At 47.2% G+C, this 19099-nt stretch overlaps 2 protein-coding genes across 2 annotated transcripts in view; one reads left to right on the forward strand and one right to left on the reverse strand.

Annotated features, from left to right (window-relative positions):
• DCUN1D5 (defective in cullin neddylation 1 domain containing 5) overlaps positions 1-6304 on the reverse strand; it is a 29572-nt gene extending 23268 nt beyond the window's left edge. Inside the window, exon 1 of the mRNA XM_019524240.1 lies at positions 6299-6304. The gene's annotated coding sequence lies outside the window, so the exon portion shown is untranslated. The remainder of the gene's footprint in view (positions 1-6298) is intronic.
• DYNC2H1 (dynein cytoplasmic 2 heavy chain 1) overlaps positions 6224-19099 on the forward strand; it is a 601360-nt gene continuing 588484 nt past the window's right edge. The window contains exons 1-6 of the mRNA XM_019524237.1: positions 6224-6443; positions 14981-15151; positions 16216-16351; positions 16666-16784; positions 17330-17474; positions 17794-18026. Coding sequence (XP_019379782.1) covers positions 6255-6443; positions 14981-15151; positions 16216-16351; positions 16666-16784; positions 17330-17474; positions 17794-18026 — 993 coding nt within the window. The 5' untranslated portion in view covers positions 6224-6254. The remainder of the gene's footprint in view (positions 6444-14980; positions 15152-16215; positions 16352-16665; positions 16785-17329; positions 17475-17793; positions 18027-19099) is intronic.

The following is a 19099-nucleotide window of genomic DNA, read 5'->3' on the forward strand; positions in this document are numbered from 1 at the left end:
GTCTGGAACCAGCTTCCAAGTGAGGTGGTGCAGGCTCCCACCCTGGGGGTTTTTAAGAGGAGGTTGGATGACCACCTTACTGGGGTCGTTTGACCCCAGTACTCTTTCCTGCCATGGCAGGGGGTCGGACTAGATGATCTGCTCAGGTCCCTTTCGACCCTAGAAACTATGAAACTATGACATTATGGGAAGTGTGAGCTTTCCATAACTGGTGTCTGTTTAGTCCTCCAGGCATCCCACTCTGCACTGCTTCTCAACCCTAGCCTAACCCCTGCAGGGCAAAGAACTGTACTGCCCAAACATTCATTGCTTGAGCTGGCTACAGCATGCACCCTTACTCCAGGGGTGCCCCTTAGGTTGGGCAAAATCAGCTTTAGGCTTCTACTGGGAAAGCTGCTTATTTAATTGGCTTGCAGTAGACCCCCCTTAGCGGGTTCCAGGTTCATTGGGGGTGAGGGTGGAGGGGTCATAAGGTGCTGGGGGATTATCTGAATCCCTGCTTCTTGATCCTGGGGAACTGGGTGCTGTGGGGGCACCCCAAGGGCTTGCTTTAAGAAGACTTTCCCTGGAAAGCCACTTAGTTCATTTCAGTTGCCTGCCAGAACCCCACTTGGCAGGCTTATTTGGGGTGGAGGTGTCACCATGTATTGGTGGCCCGTCTGGACCCCTGCTTCTGTATCCTGGGTGGCAGCTACTTTGGGACCCACTCCACAACTGGTTGTCCCCAGTTTTGGTACCACCACACAGGGCTCAGTAATCCGCAAGCAACTGGTCTTCGTGGAACTCCTGTGTAGGTGAAAAGAGGAAGCAGAAAATTGCAGATATACCCAGCCCCAGGTTACCAATCCCTAGTCATTCCCTTCATGGGTCTGAAGTCTCTGGGATTGGAATAGCTAAGGCTTCTAGCACCAGGGTATGTGAGCATTTCCTGATTCCCTGGGTGCTCTAGAGCTGTAGCAGCCTGGTGATGTGCCAGCTCCCATGCATCCTCAGCCCAGGCTTCATGGAAAATTTTTCCTTTGGTTTCATAAATGTTATGAAGGATGCAGGTAGAGGTGACAGCACTGGGTTACATCCAAGTGGACTCCTAATGTTGCCAGTGGTCCCTGAGGCACACACAGACACACTCCACACCTATGCAGCAGCTGCTGAGAAGGTAGGTAAAGAAGTAGGTGTAAGACTTCATGAGCCTGGGGTGAAGCAGGTCTGTTGGGTCCTCAGTTAGCAGTGGGGGTGGTCACTCCTCACCTCAATGCTTGGAATCTCAGGGACTGGAAATCTCAGGGGCAAACTCCCCACTCTCTGGGAGTCCAGAGTTGTAGAGTATCCTGGAATCATGACCCTTGCTCATTCCCACCCTGCCCCTGCAGCATTCATGTGTATGAAACTCTCCTGGAGGTCTATGGTTACCTGCAGCACCACAGAGAAGACACCCTTGCAGTTGGTTTAGTCACTGGCTTGGTGTCCATGGATAGGATAGTGATTTGGGTGCCAAAAAAGGTAATAGGGTTGGGAAAGTCCTTACAGCCTCCTGTGGGTTGGCAAGGTGGATGAATTGTAGTCCTAGTACATTTTTGAATGCCAAGCCCACCTTCTGAACTGTATTTTCCCCCACTGTAAATTTCTGAATGCTGAAGTAGTTCCCCACAGTGTCAGGGGTAGCGAACTTCCACACAGCGATGGCAATGTGCTTCTCCATGGTCAAGGGGCTCCCATATCCTGGTATTTTACTACTGTAGGCTGGGGGTCAACTCAATGCAAATCTCCATAAAGATTGCCCGGCTCATACAGAAGTTCATCTGCCACTGTTTGTCATTCTAGGTGGCCAGGACAGTGTGCTCCCACCAGTTACTGCTCATCTGCCTGGACCAGTAGCAGTACTGCACCAGCTAGAGTGGCCCCCACAGCATAGCAGGTTGCATCCATAGGTGGCGTAAGGGGGGGGGCTAATGCCAGGGCAGCCCAAAATGCCAGGGCAGCCCAGCCGTGGGCTGCTGGAGCAGGGGGGAGAGGCATGCTAGGATTGCAGTTGGCCCAACACAGCATGCCCGTAAGTTTCTTTTGACTGCCTGGGCTTGAGACCCCCACAGTGTAGGAGGGAGTGGAGTAGGGGCAGGGGCAAATCATTCATCCCTGCCCTGCTCTCTGCTGCACTGTGGGGATTGCCCCAGGACCTGGCCCAGCTGGGGCCCCATTCATGGGGAATGGGGCCGCAGCTGGGCTGGGCTGTGGGGCAATGGGAGCCCGGCGGCTTCTCCAGGGGTGTGGGAGGGTGACTTCTGCCACTGCACTCACTGCAGGGTTCCCCCGTGCTGTGCCCCTGGATGAACTGCTTGGCTCTGATTGCCCTACGACTTGCCCAGCTGGATCCCCATTCACGGTGAATGGGGTCCTGGCTGGGTTGTGGAACAACTGGAGCCTGGCGGCTCCTCCAGAGCCATGGCACAGGATAGCTAAGGTTGGGAGTGGGGGCAGCCATGTCCCCTTATCTTTGCACGGGGCCAAGGGCGGGCTGCAGCTGTGCTCTGCCTGCTTCCTGCCTCCGTATCTCACTGTAGCCTTTGAAAGTGGCACCACGTGCCTTGCTGCCTGCCTGCACAGGAGTGGGAAGCACATGGTGCTGTCCCACTTTCAAAGGCTGCAGCGAGGTGCAGAGGTGGGGAGCAGGCAGAGCACAGCTGTAGCCTGCCCTCGCCCTGCGCAAAGATTGGGGGCCTGGTGCTGTGGCTCTGGAGGAGTCACTGGACTCTTCCCGGGGCAGGTGTGGGTGTCTTGGGGGGTCCGTGCCCTCTGACCCCGCAGCGCAGCCAAGGCTAGCCTTGCTTGAGCCTCTGGGAACTCTATAGGATTGGGCCCCTAATATAGTCCATTACCTGTTGTGACTGGGGCTGGCCCTGATCCCTGTCCAGCCCCAGCCTCGCTTCCTGCCCCCCCCGCCTCTTCTCTCACAAACTTTTGTGGGGGGGTACACACGCTTGCATACACTCAGCCCCACTCTCCCTCCAATTTTTTTCTTCCTCTGCCTATGGTTGCATCTTATTCCATATACTGTTGTTCTCCTCAACTTTGAGGGCCACTATGAGGTGGAAAAGCCAGTGGATTCACATTTCCAAATTGTTGGAGTTTCTGAGTTCTGCTTCCAGGGAATCTTGAGTGCTGTTGGCTCCAGAGTTTGGTGACAAGTGTGCGTAGAGTGCTGTGGAAAAAACGGGTTCTCTCCCAGGACCTCTGCTCATGTGACTTCATCTGCTCAAGCAGTGCTCTCAGTGCATGCATGGTGGCAGCCTGCCAAGGATCTTGATGAAAGGAAACAGATTAGGCATTCCAGTGTCTCAAGTTTAGTGTGTGGGCAATCAGGAGGATGGGGCTGGCATTGGGGACCATGAACCAATCGTAATCTTCTAGAGACAGCCTTAAAGATGCAGACTCCTTATGGACTCTGGAGCACCAGAACCAGGCCTTTAGCGTCCCAACACCAAGTGATCCCTCTGTCTTAAATCAGCCTGGAATCCTGCCAAGCAGGATACATTTCAGGCAAATCAAATGAACTAAAGTGGTTTTTGAGGGAAAAGAGAGATAGTTAGCTGTGTTAGTCTGAAGCCAGTTAGAAGGCAGGGTAGTTATGTATAGAGGTGGTACATTGGTCCATATTGTATTGGCACCAATAAAAGGAAAACTGACATTATCAGTAATCATCTTTTTTGGCTGATGTGGCCGATAATGTCACTGATAAATGCCACATACATGTGTGCAGCCACAGCATGCATGTGGCCTAGAGTGCAGCCTGGCAGCTTGGAGAGCAGAGTCCAGATGGTAAATCTGTGGTGGAGAAGTGGTGTGGGGAGGCCCCTGTGGTGAGGGAGGGAGTGGGGCAAGAACTGGGGCAGGTGCTGCACAGCCTGGGGAGGGCCTGGGACGGAACTGCCAGTGGCTCATCCCAGGGGTGTGGGGTAGATCCCACCGCTGTGCACATCCCAGGGAAGGCAAGAGGGGCATTTGACCTCTGGATCTGCACATGGGACAAAGATGAGCTGCTGCTGCATGCTCAAGGCCAGGGGTGGTGTCGGGCTCTTCCTGGTAGGGGGTTAGGTTGGGGCTGCACTCGGGGCAGTGCTGGAAGAAGGGGCTACAGGGTGGGCTAGAGCCACCTCAAAATTTCTTGTAGCCTCCCCATAGCCCCCACTTCCAGCACTGCCACCGCCCACCCTGAGCACAGCCCTGGCCCAATCCCCCCGCCCTCCCCACTGAGAAGAGCTTGGTACTGACCCTGGCCTCTTGCCCTGCACACTGATCTGGGGGGTATGTGCCCCGCATGCCTGCCCTGGGGTGTGTGCAGCGGAGGGAGCTGCCCCTCCCTCCCCCGGCCGCACAAGCTGCTCACAGCTCCATCCCCTGCCCTGTCCCTGTCCCTGTCCCTGTCCCAGCCCCACTCCCTCCCTCACTGCCTTGATCTGCAACCCACCCGCATACCTCTTCTCTCTCCCTGCCATTTTCCCCCAACAGACTTACCAGCTGGACACTGCTCTCTAAGCTGCTGGGCTGCGTATTAGCAATGGGATCAGCTGATATTGGTCATCAATTGGCCATTGGTATCAGCCCAAAAAATCTGTATTGGTGCACCCTTAGTTACACACCTTTATAGACTAAGTAAGAAAGATATATAGAGAGAGTGCATGGATTTGATTGAAATCAAATCAAATCAATTAAAATCACTAGTCAGGAAGCCTCAGTTTAATCACTGTTTTCTACAAAAGTTGCATTTTTGTTGTCCATTATCTTCTATTCATTTAACTTCTTGAAACTTTGCACTGTCAGAGAGCGGTAAGGGGGTTGACTCTGTGTACACAAACTTGCAGAAACAGCAGGGCTGATAGGTGGGTAATCAGGTCTGTTATCTCTCATCTGGGCTCCCTAAGGGATAGCTATGCCTAATGGTCACAAACTTCTAGAAGGCTGATTCAGACTTGATATTAGGAAAAACGTCTTTACAGTCAGTGTCCAAGGTGGTGCAAGCATCTAGTCTGGACTCATTCAAAAGGCATTTGGATGTTTATCTTGCTGGGATCATTTGATCCCTGCAGACTTCCTCCCTCTGGCAGGGGGGCTGGACTGGATGATCTCATGAGGTCCTTTCCAGCCCCGATGTCTATGAAACCTCCATATACAGTATAAGGTTCTTTGGGTGAATTTGATATCTTTTGTTAGACCAGCTTAAATAGTTAGACATTGTTTAGCAAGCTTTTCGGTTTAAAAACCCTTCATCAGGCTGAGGAAGTCTCTGCAGTTGGTGTGTGCTCTTCCTGGATGGAATGGAAAGATCTCAGATTCACCCAAAGAACCTTGTCTGCCTATGTCCTTAGACCAACACGCCTACAACCTACACCCCCATATACAGTACTGCTGTTAACAAGGATGAGTCTCTGGAGACACAAATCTAGTTTGAAAACTGAAACTAAGTATCACAGAGATGCTTAATGGGATCTTCTAGACTGAGCACTGAGTCCCACTGGGTAGAGTGGTTTTCTTTAATCTTTACTAATCTATAGCCGAGCCTCTGGGAACCCCATAAGATTGGGCTCCTAATATAGCCCATGACCTGTTGTGACATATTTATAAAACTTTTCTAAAAAGCTTACGCAAATATATTGTCTCAACAAGTATATAATTAGAAGTTATCATCCCTAGTCCACAATGATATTTTAAAGAATTAACATCTCTTAAATTAAAACTATTTTTATATAGGTTTTTTTTAAAGCATCTTAACAAAATATGATTAAATAAAAAAAGATTTAAATAAAACCCGATTTTTCATTAAAAAAAAAAAATCGTTGACTTTTATTCACCCTGCCAGACCACTTCAGCAGATGCTGTGCCAGGACGTGCAAAGTGTAGAGAATTTGTTTTGCAAAAAATCAGGTTGGTCTAACAAAAGTTATCATCTCTCCTACAAGTCCTGATTGAATGTGAGGGAGAAGAGTCTTGCAGCTGCCCCGACCAGGGGGTGTCCCTGCAAGCCCCGGAACCTTGACCGCCCTCCACCCTCCAGGGGGCAGCAGAGGGCTCCGCTGGTGGCAGCGCCTACACTAGCCAGTTCCCGAGCCTGGCGCCAGCGCTCCGGCTCTCTCCAGCCAGCGGGGCTGGGCCAAGCAGATCCCCAGTCGCGCCGCGCTGGCGTCACGCCGCGGCGCCATCTTCGGTCGCCATAGCAACGGGCCCTGGCAACCCTGGGACGCCGCGCGGCACCCGCGCCAGCCATGGCGCTGCCGGACGACCGCAGGCGCCGCTTCCTGGCCGCTACCGCCGCCAACTTCTTCGGGCTGGAGCCGGGCGCCACGGCCGCCAGCCTGGCCGCCAGCCCGCCGCTTGCCCGCTTCCTGGACGACAGCGGCGAGTTCCTCCTGGCCTTGCGGCCCGCGGGCGACCGCCTCGCCGCCTCTAACCAGGTACCGGCCCCGGCGGAGTGGGAGGACACTGCTCGGCCTCGCCGGCTCCTGAGACTCTGAGGGGCTGCCTGTTGTGCTCTGCGGCTCTGGCTGCGCTACTCCCCACTCCCTTTTGTTTCTGCACTTCCCATCTGTGCCCCGGTCCACCAAGGCTTATAGTTTTACTTCCCTATAGCATATCCAAAAGGCTCTGAGATTCCCCCATGCCACCGGGGGCCTGAGCCGGGATCTCCTTCATGGAGCCGTCGCCACAGGGGGTATCTTTGTGTTGTCATTTTTTGTCCCAAGTAATCAGTTGTTGCATTCTCGGTGGCCTCCCTTGTTAAAGGAGGCTTATAGTTTTCTTAGCGGGCCTAGCCCAATGATACTCTTAGCGCAATAACTAGACCTGTCTCTGAAAGCAGCAGAAGGGTTTTGAGAAAAGTTGTAAGAACCCAGGGCACGGAGTCATAGCAAATCAGTTGGAAGGGACGCCAGGAGGGCATTTAGTCCAGCATTTCCCAACCTTTTCTGCCCCATGGTACACTGGCCAAATGCGGGGGATGGGTGGCCAAATGTGGTGTGTGTTTGTGTGGGGGGGTCGTTATTGGTGTGGGCCTGGCTGGGGTGCAGTGGCGGCACGGAGTGGTGATGGTAGCACTGGCTGTAGCTGCACCCTGCTGGGTTCTACCCCCTCCCAAGATTCCACAGCACACCTGGACGTATCTGATGGCGCACCAGTGTGCTGCGGCGCACCAGTTGGCAAACACTGATCTAGTCCACCCCCCCTGCTCAAAACAGGAACATCCCCAACTAGATCATCCCAGCCACGGCTCTGTCGAGCTGGGCTTTAAAAACCTGCAAGGATGGAGATTCCACCACCTTTCTTGGTAACCCATTGCAATGCTTCACCACCCTCCTAGTGAGAGAGTTTTTCCTAATATCCAACCTAAACCTCCTTTACTACAACTTGAGACCATTGCTCCTTGTTTTGTTATCTGCCACCACTGAGAACAGTCTAGCTCCATCCTCTTTCAAACACCCCTTCAGGTACTTGATGGCTGCTATTAAATCCCCTCTTAGTCTTCTTTTCTGCCAACTAAATAAGTCCAGTTCCCTCAGCTTCTCCTCAGAAGGCTTGTGCCCCAGCCCCCTAACCATTTTTGTTGCTCTCTGCTGGACTGTCTCTAGCTTGTCCACATCCTTTCTATAGTGGGGGGGCCAAACTTGAACACAGTACTCCAGATGTGGCCTCACTAGTGTAGAATAGAGGGGAATAATTTCTTCCCTTGATCTACTGGCAACACTTCTACTAATGCAGCCCAGTATGCCTTCAGTCTTCTTGGCAACAACGGCACACTACTGACTCATATTCATCTTATTGTCCATTGTAACCCCAGGTCCTTTTTTGCAGAACTGCTGCTTAGTCAGTTGGTCCCAAACCTGTAGCAGCGTATGGAATTCTTCTGTCTTAAGTTCAGGACTTTGCACTTGTCCTTGTTGAACCTCATAAGATTTCTTTTCCCCATTCTTCCAATTTACGGAGGTCTCTCTGAAGCCTAGCCCTACCCTCCAGCATATCTACTACATCCCCCAGCTTGGTGTCATCTGAATTTGCTGAGAGTGCAATCCATCCCCTCTTCTACATTGTTAATGAAGATATTGAACAAAACCAGCCCCAGGACAAGATCGGCTGCCAACTAAACATTGAGCCATTGCTTACTACCCGTTGAGCCTGACAATCCAGCCAGTTTTCTGTCCACCTTACATCCAACCCATCCTTCCTCAACTTGCTTGTGGGAGATGGTATCAAAAGCCTTACTGAAGTCAAGGTATGTTACGTCCACTGCTCTCCCCGTATCCACAGAGCCAGTCATCTTATCATAGAAAACAATCAGGTTGGTTAGGCATGAGATGCCCTTGGTGAATCCATGCTGACTGTTCCTGATCACTTTCTTCTCCAAGTGCTTAGAAATGGATTCTTTGAGGACCTGCTCCTTGATTTTTCTGGGGACTGAGGTGAGGCTGACTGGTTTGTAGTTCCTTCTTCCCTTTCTTAAAGATGGGCACTATATTTGCCCTTTTTATCAATCATCCAGGACCTCCCCCAATTGCCACGAGTTTTCAAAGATCATGGCTAGCAGCTCTGCAGTCACATCAGCCAACTCTCAGCACCCTTGGGTGCATCCCATCTGGCCCCATGGACTTGTACACATCCAGCTTTTCTAAATGTCCTTAACCTGTTCTTTCACCACTGAGGGCTGCTTACCTCTTCCCCAAACTGTGCTGCCTAGTGCACTATCTGGAAGCTGACCTTGCCTGTGAAGACCAAGGTAAAAAAGTCATTGAGTACTTCAGCCTTTTTCTCATCATCTACCACTAAGTTGCCTCCACCATTCAGTAAGGGACCTACACTTCCCCTGACCTTTCTCTTGTTACTGATATACTTGTAGAAATCTTTCTTGTTACCCTTCATGTCCCTTGCTGGCTGTAACTCCAATTGCACTTTGGCCTTCCTTATTTCATTCCTGCATGCCTGAGCAATATTTTTATACTCCTTCCGAGATGTTTGTCTAAGTTTCCACTTCTTGTAAGCTTCCTTTTTGCATTTAAGCTCACTGAAAAGTTATTTGCTAAGCCAACTGGTCACTTGCCACATGCTATTCTTCCTCCACAGTGGGATGGTTTGTTCCTGCACTCTCACTAAGGTTTATTTAAAATACAGCTGGCTCTCCTGGACTCCTTTTCCCCTCAGACTGGCCTCTCAGTGGATCCTGTCCATCAGTTTCCTGAGGGAGTCGAAGTCTGCTTTTCTGAAGTCTAGGGTTCATACTGTGCTGGTCTCCTTTCTTCCTTTTGTTAGGATCCTGAATTTGATCACCTTGTGGTCACTGCTGCCCGAGTTGCTATCCACTTCTACCCTACCAAGATGTAAGAACCCAGGTTGTGTATATACACATTCTACCCTTTCATCCTTTCCAAGTTAGTACCAGCCAGTCCCATCCCATGTGCACTCCATGGAGTCTAGCAGATGTCGTATCATCTTATTGGAAGTGGTGCTGATGACCATGGGATCTGGTGTATGGCACAGGGTCCTATGGACATGTCTAGATAGATCAATTTGTGACACCTTATCCTGGGTCAAGTGTCCTGGTGCAAGGTTCTGGTGCATATGGTGTGCTGGTGTAGGTGTCTGTACAGATCATGAAATCAGGTGTGTGTTATACTGTCCTAACGTGAGTGTCCATGAACACCATTGTGTCTAGCACATCACATCAGTTACTAGGACAGTGTTTCCCAAACTTCTGACACCTGTGGCATACTTTTTTCTGGTTTAAAATTAGCAGCACGCTTTACTCAGTGGTCCACAGCCCTAATCCCGCCACATAGGACCATGTTGGCTTGAGCCCCATTAAGCTGCATGGGGCTGGTGCAGCTGGATCCCCATCCAGTCCATGTTCTTCAGCACACTTCCATGGCACATGCTTTAGAAATCACTGTACTAGGGTCTGTGCACTCCATGTATGAAGCATTTTCCAAGGGTGAGCATGTGTAGGGAACAGGTCTCATGGGTGATGTCAAGCTGCTGCAAGAGTCTGTGACTTCTGCTACGCTCAGCCGATGTTGGGAGCTCTGCACGTAAAGGGTCTCTCAGCCCCTGCAGCTGCTGATTCTGGGTCCTAATATCACCCTACAGTTGCTCAGAGTCCTGCAGCTGCAGATGTTGGGTCCCAGCAGTGCACCTGTTGGTGCTGGGACCCAGCTGGGTCCTGGCAGCTGCAGGGTGCAGCTGTGATCTCCCAACCCTGGGGATAAAACATAGTGGCTGACATGATCTTCCAGCCTTGGGGGAAATGAATAACTGCTGTGAACTTGCAGCCCCAGGGACTTTGTGAACCTCTAAGGCTGGGAGATCATGGCAGCCCCAATCTTCCTAGCTGTGGGGATGTGTAGGAGGGGCAATGGAGAGCCCAGGAAGGGCAATGCAGTCTACTGCATAGTCCCACAGTTGCACCTCCTGCTATGTAAATGTGGCATGGTGGGAGGTGTGATTGTGTGGATCGTGCGTTAGATTTCATTGTGTCTTTACCTGCATGTGTAGAGGGGCCTACGTGTCTGTACAAATATGGGTGTCGAGTGCACGCTGCATGGTGCCGCTGTGTTTGTTGCATGTCAGGTCTGCTCAGTGTGAATTTCTCTGCAGGCTCTGGGGTCAAAAGTATGATATGTTGTTCTGGTGTGAGTGCCCAGGAGCAGAATTCATAGATTCATAGATTAAGGGTCGGAAGGGACCTAGTAGATCTTCTAGCCCAACCCCCCGCCAGGGCGGGAGAACAACAAAAAACCCCAAAAAGAGAAACGGGACTCAAATGAGTCCAGCCAGGTAGGCATCCAGCTTCTTCTTAAAGACCCCCAGGGTAGGGGCCAGCACCACTTCCCTTGGAAGTTGGTTCCAGCTCCTAGCCGCCCTAACTGTGAAGTAGTTTTTGCGGATGTCCAATCTATACCTCCTCTCCATCAACTTGTGCCCATTACTCCTTGTTATGCCAGCGGGCGCTAGGGGAAACAGCGTCTCCCCCAAACCCTTCTGGTCCCCCCTAGTGAGTCTATAGACGGTCACCAGGTCCCCCCTCAGCCTTCTCTTGTGGAGGCTGAATAGGTTCAGGTCCCGCAGTCTCTCACTGTAGGGTCTGCCCTGTTGTCCCCGGATCATGCGGGTGGCCCTCCTCTGGACCCTCTCCATATTGTCCACATCCCTCTTGAAATGGGGCGCACAGAACTGGACACAATACTCCAGCTGTGGCCTGACCAGCGTCAGTTGTAGTAATCCAACTGGTTGCCCAGAGCAGATGCTACACACACAATGGCGGAAGCTAGGGTGACGACCTGCCCCTAACTGAATGGGACAGTCCTGCAGTGGGGACCTCCAGTTCAGGTCCTGGCAGTAGCGGGTGTGGTGGCACCATGGAGTTCTGCTACCAGCTGCTGCTGGGGGGGCAGGGTGTATGCAGCCTGCACGGAGCTCCCTGGGAAAGGCAGTATGGCATGGAGCCCTGAGCATGCAGTGGGCAGCCTGCATCTGTCCCTGCTTGGCTTGGTTTGGCTTGGCTCAGCTCCAGCAGTGGTGGCTGTGGCGGGGGGGTGGTAGGTGTCCCAGCTTCCCCTTTTGAAAAGGTGGTCACTGGCAGCTGGGTTTTTTTTCCACACCACCCCTATACCCCTCCCTCCAAGTCAGCGTCTGGGGCAGCTGCCCTGTCCTAGTTATGCCCCTGCCAAGGAGGACTACATTGTCTGGTGCGTGACACATCTAGTTGGTGCACATCTTTGTGAAGACCACATGGGGGTGTGTGTGTGTGTGTGTATGTGTGTGTGTGAAACTTTCCCCGGGTGTGAGTCTTTGTGTAGACAGTTCCCAGCATGTAACATGCTGTATCAATGTGACTGCTTACATAAACCATGAGTCCCGCACTAATTTTGCTGTCTCAGTGCTAGCATTTGCACAGAAAAGAAGGATGTATTTTGCTATGTCTATGTAGGTCATGGGTGGGTAAAATATGGCCTGTGGGCTGAATCCAGCCTGCCAGGCAATTTCATCCAGCCTACCAATTAATTGTACCCTGCATAGCCCATGCACCTTGCTCCCACACTTGTGTGAGGAAGGGCCCAGCCCAGGCAGCATGCAGCTTCCGGGCAGGGCTGCTGCTGCCACTGTCGCAGCAGTCATGGGGGCTGGGGCTGGCAGAAGTGCGGAGCCTGTACCCACGGGGGTGGCAGGAGCTTGGAGCTCCAGTAGGCAGGGTGTGGGTGTGAGGGAGGGTGGGAGGGTGTTAGGACCCCTTCATATACTCCCCCTATGGCGCACAGCCTCCGCTGTTGGCAGCAGCACCAGGCGGTGGGTCCTCATAGTGCTCGTGGCCTGTGCAGGCACTGCTGCCCAGCAGCTCACGGCTCTAGCCAGAGTTGCACAAGGTGGCAAAGAGTACAGCCAGGATGACCTGCTTCTGTATGGGGCTTCCCGTAGCACACATGCAGCTCCTGGCACTTGTGTGCCACCAGGGGAAGCCCTGGGTGATGGAGCTGGCTACTGTCCATGCTCCCTGCCGCCACATGCAGGTCCTGGGACTCTGCTGGAAGTAGCAGGGAGTCCCATTCCCTGCTTCTGTGGTGGCAGGGAGTCTGGAAGGCAGCCAGCTTCATCGTGTGGGGCTTCCCCCGGCAGTGCATGAGTGCTGGGAGCTACACATGTGCCATGAGGAGCTCTGCACAATAGAGGTGGGTTAGCCTGGCTGTGCTCCTTGCCACCAACTCTGGCTGGAACTGTGCACCGCTAGGTGGCAGCACCTGCATGGGCCACAAGCACCCTGAGGGTTTGCCACCTGCTGCTGCTGCTGCCACTGGTGGCGAAGGCTGTGCACCATGGGAGGGAGTGTGTGAGGGGGCAGTCCCCACACTCCCCACCCTCCCTCACACCCTACAAACCCCACACATTCACACTCTGAAACCCAACAACCCCCCACATATACATGCCCCGCACAACATACCCTATGCCCCCCCCCACACAACCCCACCTTCTCACAAAGCACACACACTTTCCCTCACAAAATATACAAGAATAAGATTTTATTTTTGAGCTATTATGCAATCAGCTATATATACATTACACAAACACAGGTCATGACAAAAATATTTTTTGCACTAAAATTAAAACATGTTAAGAGTTTTAGTGTATGCTTTGTTTATTTTTCTGGTTCCTTCTGGTGGCAAAGGTCAGGGGTTAGGACCTGGATTTCCAGCCCCAAGACAGCTGGACAGGGGACAGGGCTAGCCTTGTGGCCTTGGACAGCTCACCAAAACACATTAAGTAGCCCTCCTGCCAAAATAATTGCCCACCGCAGATGTTGGTCATATGGCTCAGTGTGCAATGTATTATCTAGGTGTAAAAACATGCATAGATCAGTGTGTAACACACTAGCTTGTTTAAAGTGTGCCTCTAGACCAGTTTCTGCCATGCCAACTTACAGTGGGTTATCATGCAGATGAGGCGGCCAGTTATGTACTAAGGCCACAGTGTACAAAATGGTGTCATGGTTTAGATTATGGGCTAGTCGTGTATTTATGATATGAGTATCTGTGAAGATGCGTTGTTCCAACTCATGATGTTCAGAGTGGTCACATGTAGTGGCAACACCCATTCATGCAGAATGCTCCACTTTATATATGAGAAGCAAGATTTTTTTGTGAATATTTTTTACTGGACTAACTATACAGTTGGAAGAGATGTTAGACAAGCTTTTGGGTGCAAAGTGCCGTCTTCACATCTGGGAAAGAAACAATACATTTGGTCCAATAAACGATATCACCAAACAAAACTTGCTTCTTTTATATTTCCTGGACAATCACAGGTATAACCCCACTTCAACCCCATTGTAATAGAAATTAGGTGAAACTCCTACTAAGAATGCACTTCTGACAACTTGCTAGAGTTATTGTCAGTTGCAGGAAAAAAATGTTCCCCTGACAAATAGAATTTAAAGTTCATTTAATCTGAAATAAACATACAACAGGATCTTGAGAAACAAGTAATATGATGGTTATGTGAAAAGGCTTAGTAGTTTAGGGCAAGTTCTCTACACTGTGGAGGGGATCATGCCATACAACTGAAAAATATTCACTTATTAATCAAATAACTGAACTTACTATTAAGAGGCCAATATGAAAGACAAAGCAAAGATGTAGTAACAGGGTACAGTGACAAACATCTTTTGTCACTGGATCCTGCACCAAGGCTGTTTTTAATTTTAATGCGTGTCAAGAGTTAGATAAACTTGAATCTTTCTTCCACTGGTTCTCTTCTATCTGTTTGAAAGCAAAAAAGAAACTTTCCTTTATCTCTTGAACACAGAACTCATGACTGTTTTGCAGGGACAGGGATATCTACTAGTTTCTATTTCCCAGGCTCTGTTTTTAGTAGTCCTTCTCCCGTAACACCCCCGAGCATGAACGCTTGCCTCTTGTCACTTCCTGCTTTCCCAGTAAGGTGCACTGCAAAACTGAGATCCTTCTTGTGCTTTTACAGCTTCCAAGAAAATATAAAACTGTATAGCATTGGTGAAGCTGATGAGAATCCTATTTATCCTGTTGTTGGGAAATCTGTGATCATCAGCGTAGCTGTCTGCCTAATTTTTAAAATGTATGATAAGTTGTTTGCTTGCTACCAGAAAATAGGTGACAGATTTTTTTAAGCATGGCATAGCAGAAATAACTAGTATAAGTATAATTACTTATAAAGTAATGCCTATTTAAAGTATTGGATGCTGGAATTACATTTCAAGTTCTTATTTTATCAACTGTGAAAATCATGAGTTTTGTTGTTATGTACAACTGTAATATGAATGGAATATTTATCACAATCCATACAAAATGGCACGATATTTTTCAGCTAATTCCTTCTTTTAATGACTCGTATAAATATTACTGTTGTGGGAAATATACCTGTAGTATGAGGTGAATGTGAGGGTTTCCATTTTTTTAAACCTTGTGCTTGTTAATTATTATAGGTTGAAGCTGGTGATTCAAAAGATAAAGTGTTGGTGTTTTTCAAGCTGCGGCCTGATGTCATTACAGAAGATAATCTTCATAGTAATATTTTTGTATCATCTATGTTAGATTCGCCTATTACTACCCTTTATCAAGCAGTACGGCAGGTATTTGCACCAGTATTACTAAAGGTGAGTAATTTGCTGTTATTTTTTTTTTATACATTTGAAGAAAATTTGCATTCTGTTTTCACTGAAAGTTTTCATATTACATGTTAATTGTTCTGAGATATACTTTAATTTGCTTTTCTGTTAGTATTAAAAAGAAAATACTTGTAGAGTGGTTAAGGAGTGAACAATATCTTTAATTTCCATGACATTTTACAACTTTAATGCTGTGCCATTTCCCTCACTGCTCCCCCCCTTCTTTTTTACACGTTTTATTAAATATTGTCTCCGGGCCAGTGCCAAGAGTATACAAACACTATTAGCAGTCTTATGAAGTAAACAGCTGCTTTGGATTCCTAGACTGATTTACATAACTTTGTTTTGCCTTAAGGCTGATGAGGCTGATTTTAATTCCATTATTCTCACTTTGGTAACTGATCATGCAGGACTAAAGTATGGTTGTTTTGCTTAATTAAGGACAGTTGAATTTGGCACAAGGACTAGGCAGGATTGCATGTGAAAATATAGAAATTTACCTGAGGATTAATACCTTTTAAAATCATTGTATCTTTTGTTCCTTTCTGATATGGAAGATACCTTCTTTACTGCACTTTTCACAAACAGAAGAAAATTATAGCTAAATGTCTCTAATATTACCAAAAGGACTTTCAGTGTTTGTAGTGCTGTTTATCGCCAGTAGATTGTCCACAGTATTCATGGAGTTACTGCAGAAGGCTGTAATTGGCAGTAACCTTCATTGTTCATTTTAGTAAGTTATTTCAAGTACAGAAGCAAAAGGAATAATGAAAAAACAGTTTTTGCCATGTTCTTTCATTAATATGGTCATGGCATACAATTAGTGTTTGAATTTTGGTGAAAATTTATTGGCATTTGTAGCTGGTATTCTGATTTGTTTATTCCACAGATAATCAGATTTCCTCCTTACATATAAGTTACAGCTCCTATTCCATTGTGCCAAAAAACACGAAATTTGTATTAATCGGTAACTTATCTATGAAGGACTGATAATAGGAAAACGGTAAATATTTCTAACGTGCCATGTTCATTGTCTGAAATCTTTGTTGTAGGATGAGAAATGGAGTAAGGAATTTGATCCTAAACTCCAGAATCTTCTTAGCGAGCTGGAGGCTGGTTTGGGCACTGTTCTCAGAAGATCAGATCCTCGTTATCAGGGAACAAAATTCAGTGAAGATGATGTAAGAGGTATGTCCTACCATTCTTTTTTTTATTATAAAACTTGAATTAGAAATGGAATATATTTTAGATTTAGGAGTTCATTACTTTTCAAAGGGTTAAAGAACCTAACAGAATAGTCTATAGCCTGCAAGCTTGATAGTTGAGCCCATGGGAACTTAATATTAAGCTGTATTATATTAAATCAGAATCAAAATGAGAACGGAATTTTGTATCCCTAAAGTGAATTTTGATTTTAGAAGTTTGTTTTAACTAAAACTATTTTGATCCTATTCATGTGTTTCTGAATGATAAAATCAATTATTTCTTGTTTGTATTTGCAGCAATACTTACACCAAGTGATGAATTTCAGTTCTGGATTGAGCGTGCTCATCGTGGAAGTAAACTGTGTAGCAAAGAGAGAGCTTCTCATTTTAGAGATCTGTTTGAAACAATTGCAAAAGTATATATTTTTTCTTTTCTTTATGTAATCATGTTTCTGTCTCTAATAAAGGATGTACTTGTATCATATATGAATATTTATGAATATAATATTGGCCCATATTGATATATGGGCAAATTTTACTTTAATTTGTGCTTGTGTATCTCTGGCTAAGGGCTGTTCAAATTTATTTCAGAGTAAATTTGGCTCATTAGAATCCTAATATCTGCTTTAAAAATGGATTTTAAGAAAGGAACTACAGGAAGGGTCTAAAATGACAATGAGCTGATGAAAAATACTAGAATTGCCAAGCAAAGCAGTGAGGGTGGATTCTGTCCTGCAAACCACTTGAATTAGTTTACATGCATTAATTGTGCCTTAGAAGTCAATGGATTAATCGTGCAAATAGTCACAGTATGTTTATTTTTCAGGCAATAAAGTGTTGGCATTTCCCTAAATATAAAGCTATCTCAATTAACAAATGTGTTTGAAATATTTAGAAGTTAAATATTTCTAATATATTATTAGCACGACTATTTTGTTTAAAAATGCATTTGGATTTTTAGGATTATTACAACTTGGATAGTCTCTCTCTATATGAAGCTATCGATTTAGTGGAGACTACCCGGGATACTGTTGATGATGTATGGAAACAAACAGAATATGATCCTTATCCACAGCCCCGAATGCAAAACCTTTTGGATGTCATAGGTAAAGCTGGGATAAAAAATAACCATACTAATTGTGAATGTACATATGAATATAGTCTACAGAAAAAAAAAGTTCTTACTTTTTATTATGCCTGTCACCTGAATTCATTGAGGGTCGTATATCTGTAATTCATTTGGATAAAATTATAGAAGTAGTCCCTGAGTAAATACTTGTTTATTTTTGAGATTTGCATCATTTGGTAGCACATTATCTTTGCAACACTTTGAAAAATAGAAATGCAATTCTGTGTGAAATGTAAAGAAAGTATTTCCACTTGCATGATGTGTTTGGTTCAAAGTATACTTTTGTTCTTTTCTAGGTGGCTCTCTTGGTAGGTTTGTTCAGAAAAAATTGGGAACTGTACATCTGTGGGAGGATGCTTTTAATGTTGTTAAAGAAAATCTGAAAACTGGCATCATGATTTGTGAACAGTGGATAGCAGCCTGTCACCATTTAACTGGACAACTGTGGCAACATTATGCTCCACATCCATGGAAAAATGAGAAGTTTTCTCCTGAAGCATTAGATAAACTCCAGAAACGTCTTGATGAGGTATCAAAGAAAAAAATCAAAGAGTTTCTTTGAACTGCAAATAAAATTAAGAATATTGTTTAACATTTTGCATCACTTTTATAATCAGGGCATTGTGTGTTTCATGTTTTTGGGTTCGGCATTTACTTGACTAAGACTGATTCATTGCTAGGGAATTATTTCTGTGAAGGGTTGACATAATGTAGTTCAGGTCCTGTTTATGACCTTTGTTGTGTTTCCTGTTTTTAAATGTAAATGATGAAACAAGTCATGCTGGGTAGCTAAAAATAAATAAAGTGATTTTCCCACTCTATTCAGCTCTGGTGCCAGAGGCATAACTAACAGGGTTTGTGCCCTGGGTAAACCCTGCTGCAGAGCAGGGTGAGATGGGAGTCTTAACTATTCCAGGAATTCAAAAGAAGCCCCCACTGCTGCTGCCATAGTGTGATTTGCCCAAGCCCTGGTTGTTGCTGCTGCTTCTGCTGCCACAAAAAGGGTGTGGAGCTGTAGCTGCTGTTGGGGTGCAGACTTTGGTAGGCCACCATTCTGCTGTGCCCAGGGCTGGTTATGCTACTGACTGGTGGGGCCCTACCTGTGGCATTCTGTCTGCAGTTTTGAGCACTGAACTTCAAGAAAGTTATGGAAAAATTATGAAGATTCCAAGGAGAGTGACAAAAATTGTTAGAGGCCTAGGAAAGAAGACTTTTATGAGGAAAGGCTGAAAGAACTAGGATTATTGTGTCAGGAAAAGAGAAGACCAAGGGGGATGTGATAGCAGTCTTCTAATACCTAAGGTGTGGATATAAAGAGGATGGAGGCTAGTTTCTGTGGCCACAATGGTCTTACCGCAGCAAGGGAAACTTAGGTTGGATATTAGGACAAACTTTTTCACTATGTGAATGGTTAAGTATCGGAGCACATTACCTGGATAGGTTGTGGAATCTCTATTCTTGGAGGTTTTCAAGAGCAGAATAGACAAACACTTCACTGGGATAGTTAGTCGGGAAAGGGGTTGGAGTAGATGCCTCCCTGAGGTCCCTTCCAGCTCTACTTTTCTACGATTCTGTGATTTGTATAAATAAATATCTTTCTGT

This window comes from Gavialis gangeticus, unplaced genomic scaffold (genome assembly GCF_001723915.1).
Source record: "Gavialis gangeticus isolate Ggan-Ray unplaced genomic scaffold, GavGan_comp1, whole genome shotgun sequence".
NCBI lineage: Eukaryota > Metazoa > Chordata > Crocodylia > Gavialidae > Gavialis > Gavialis gangeticus.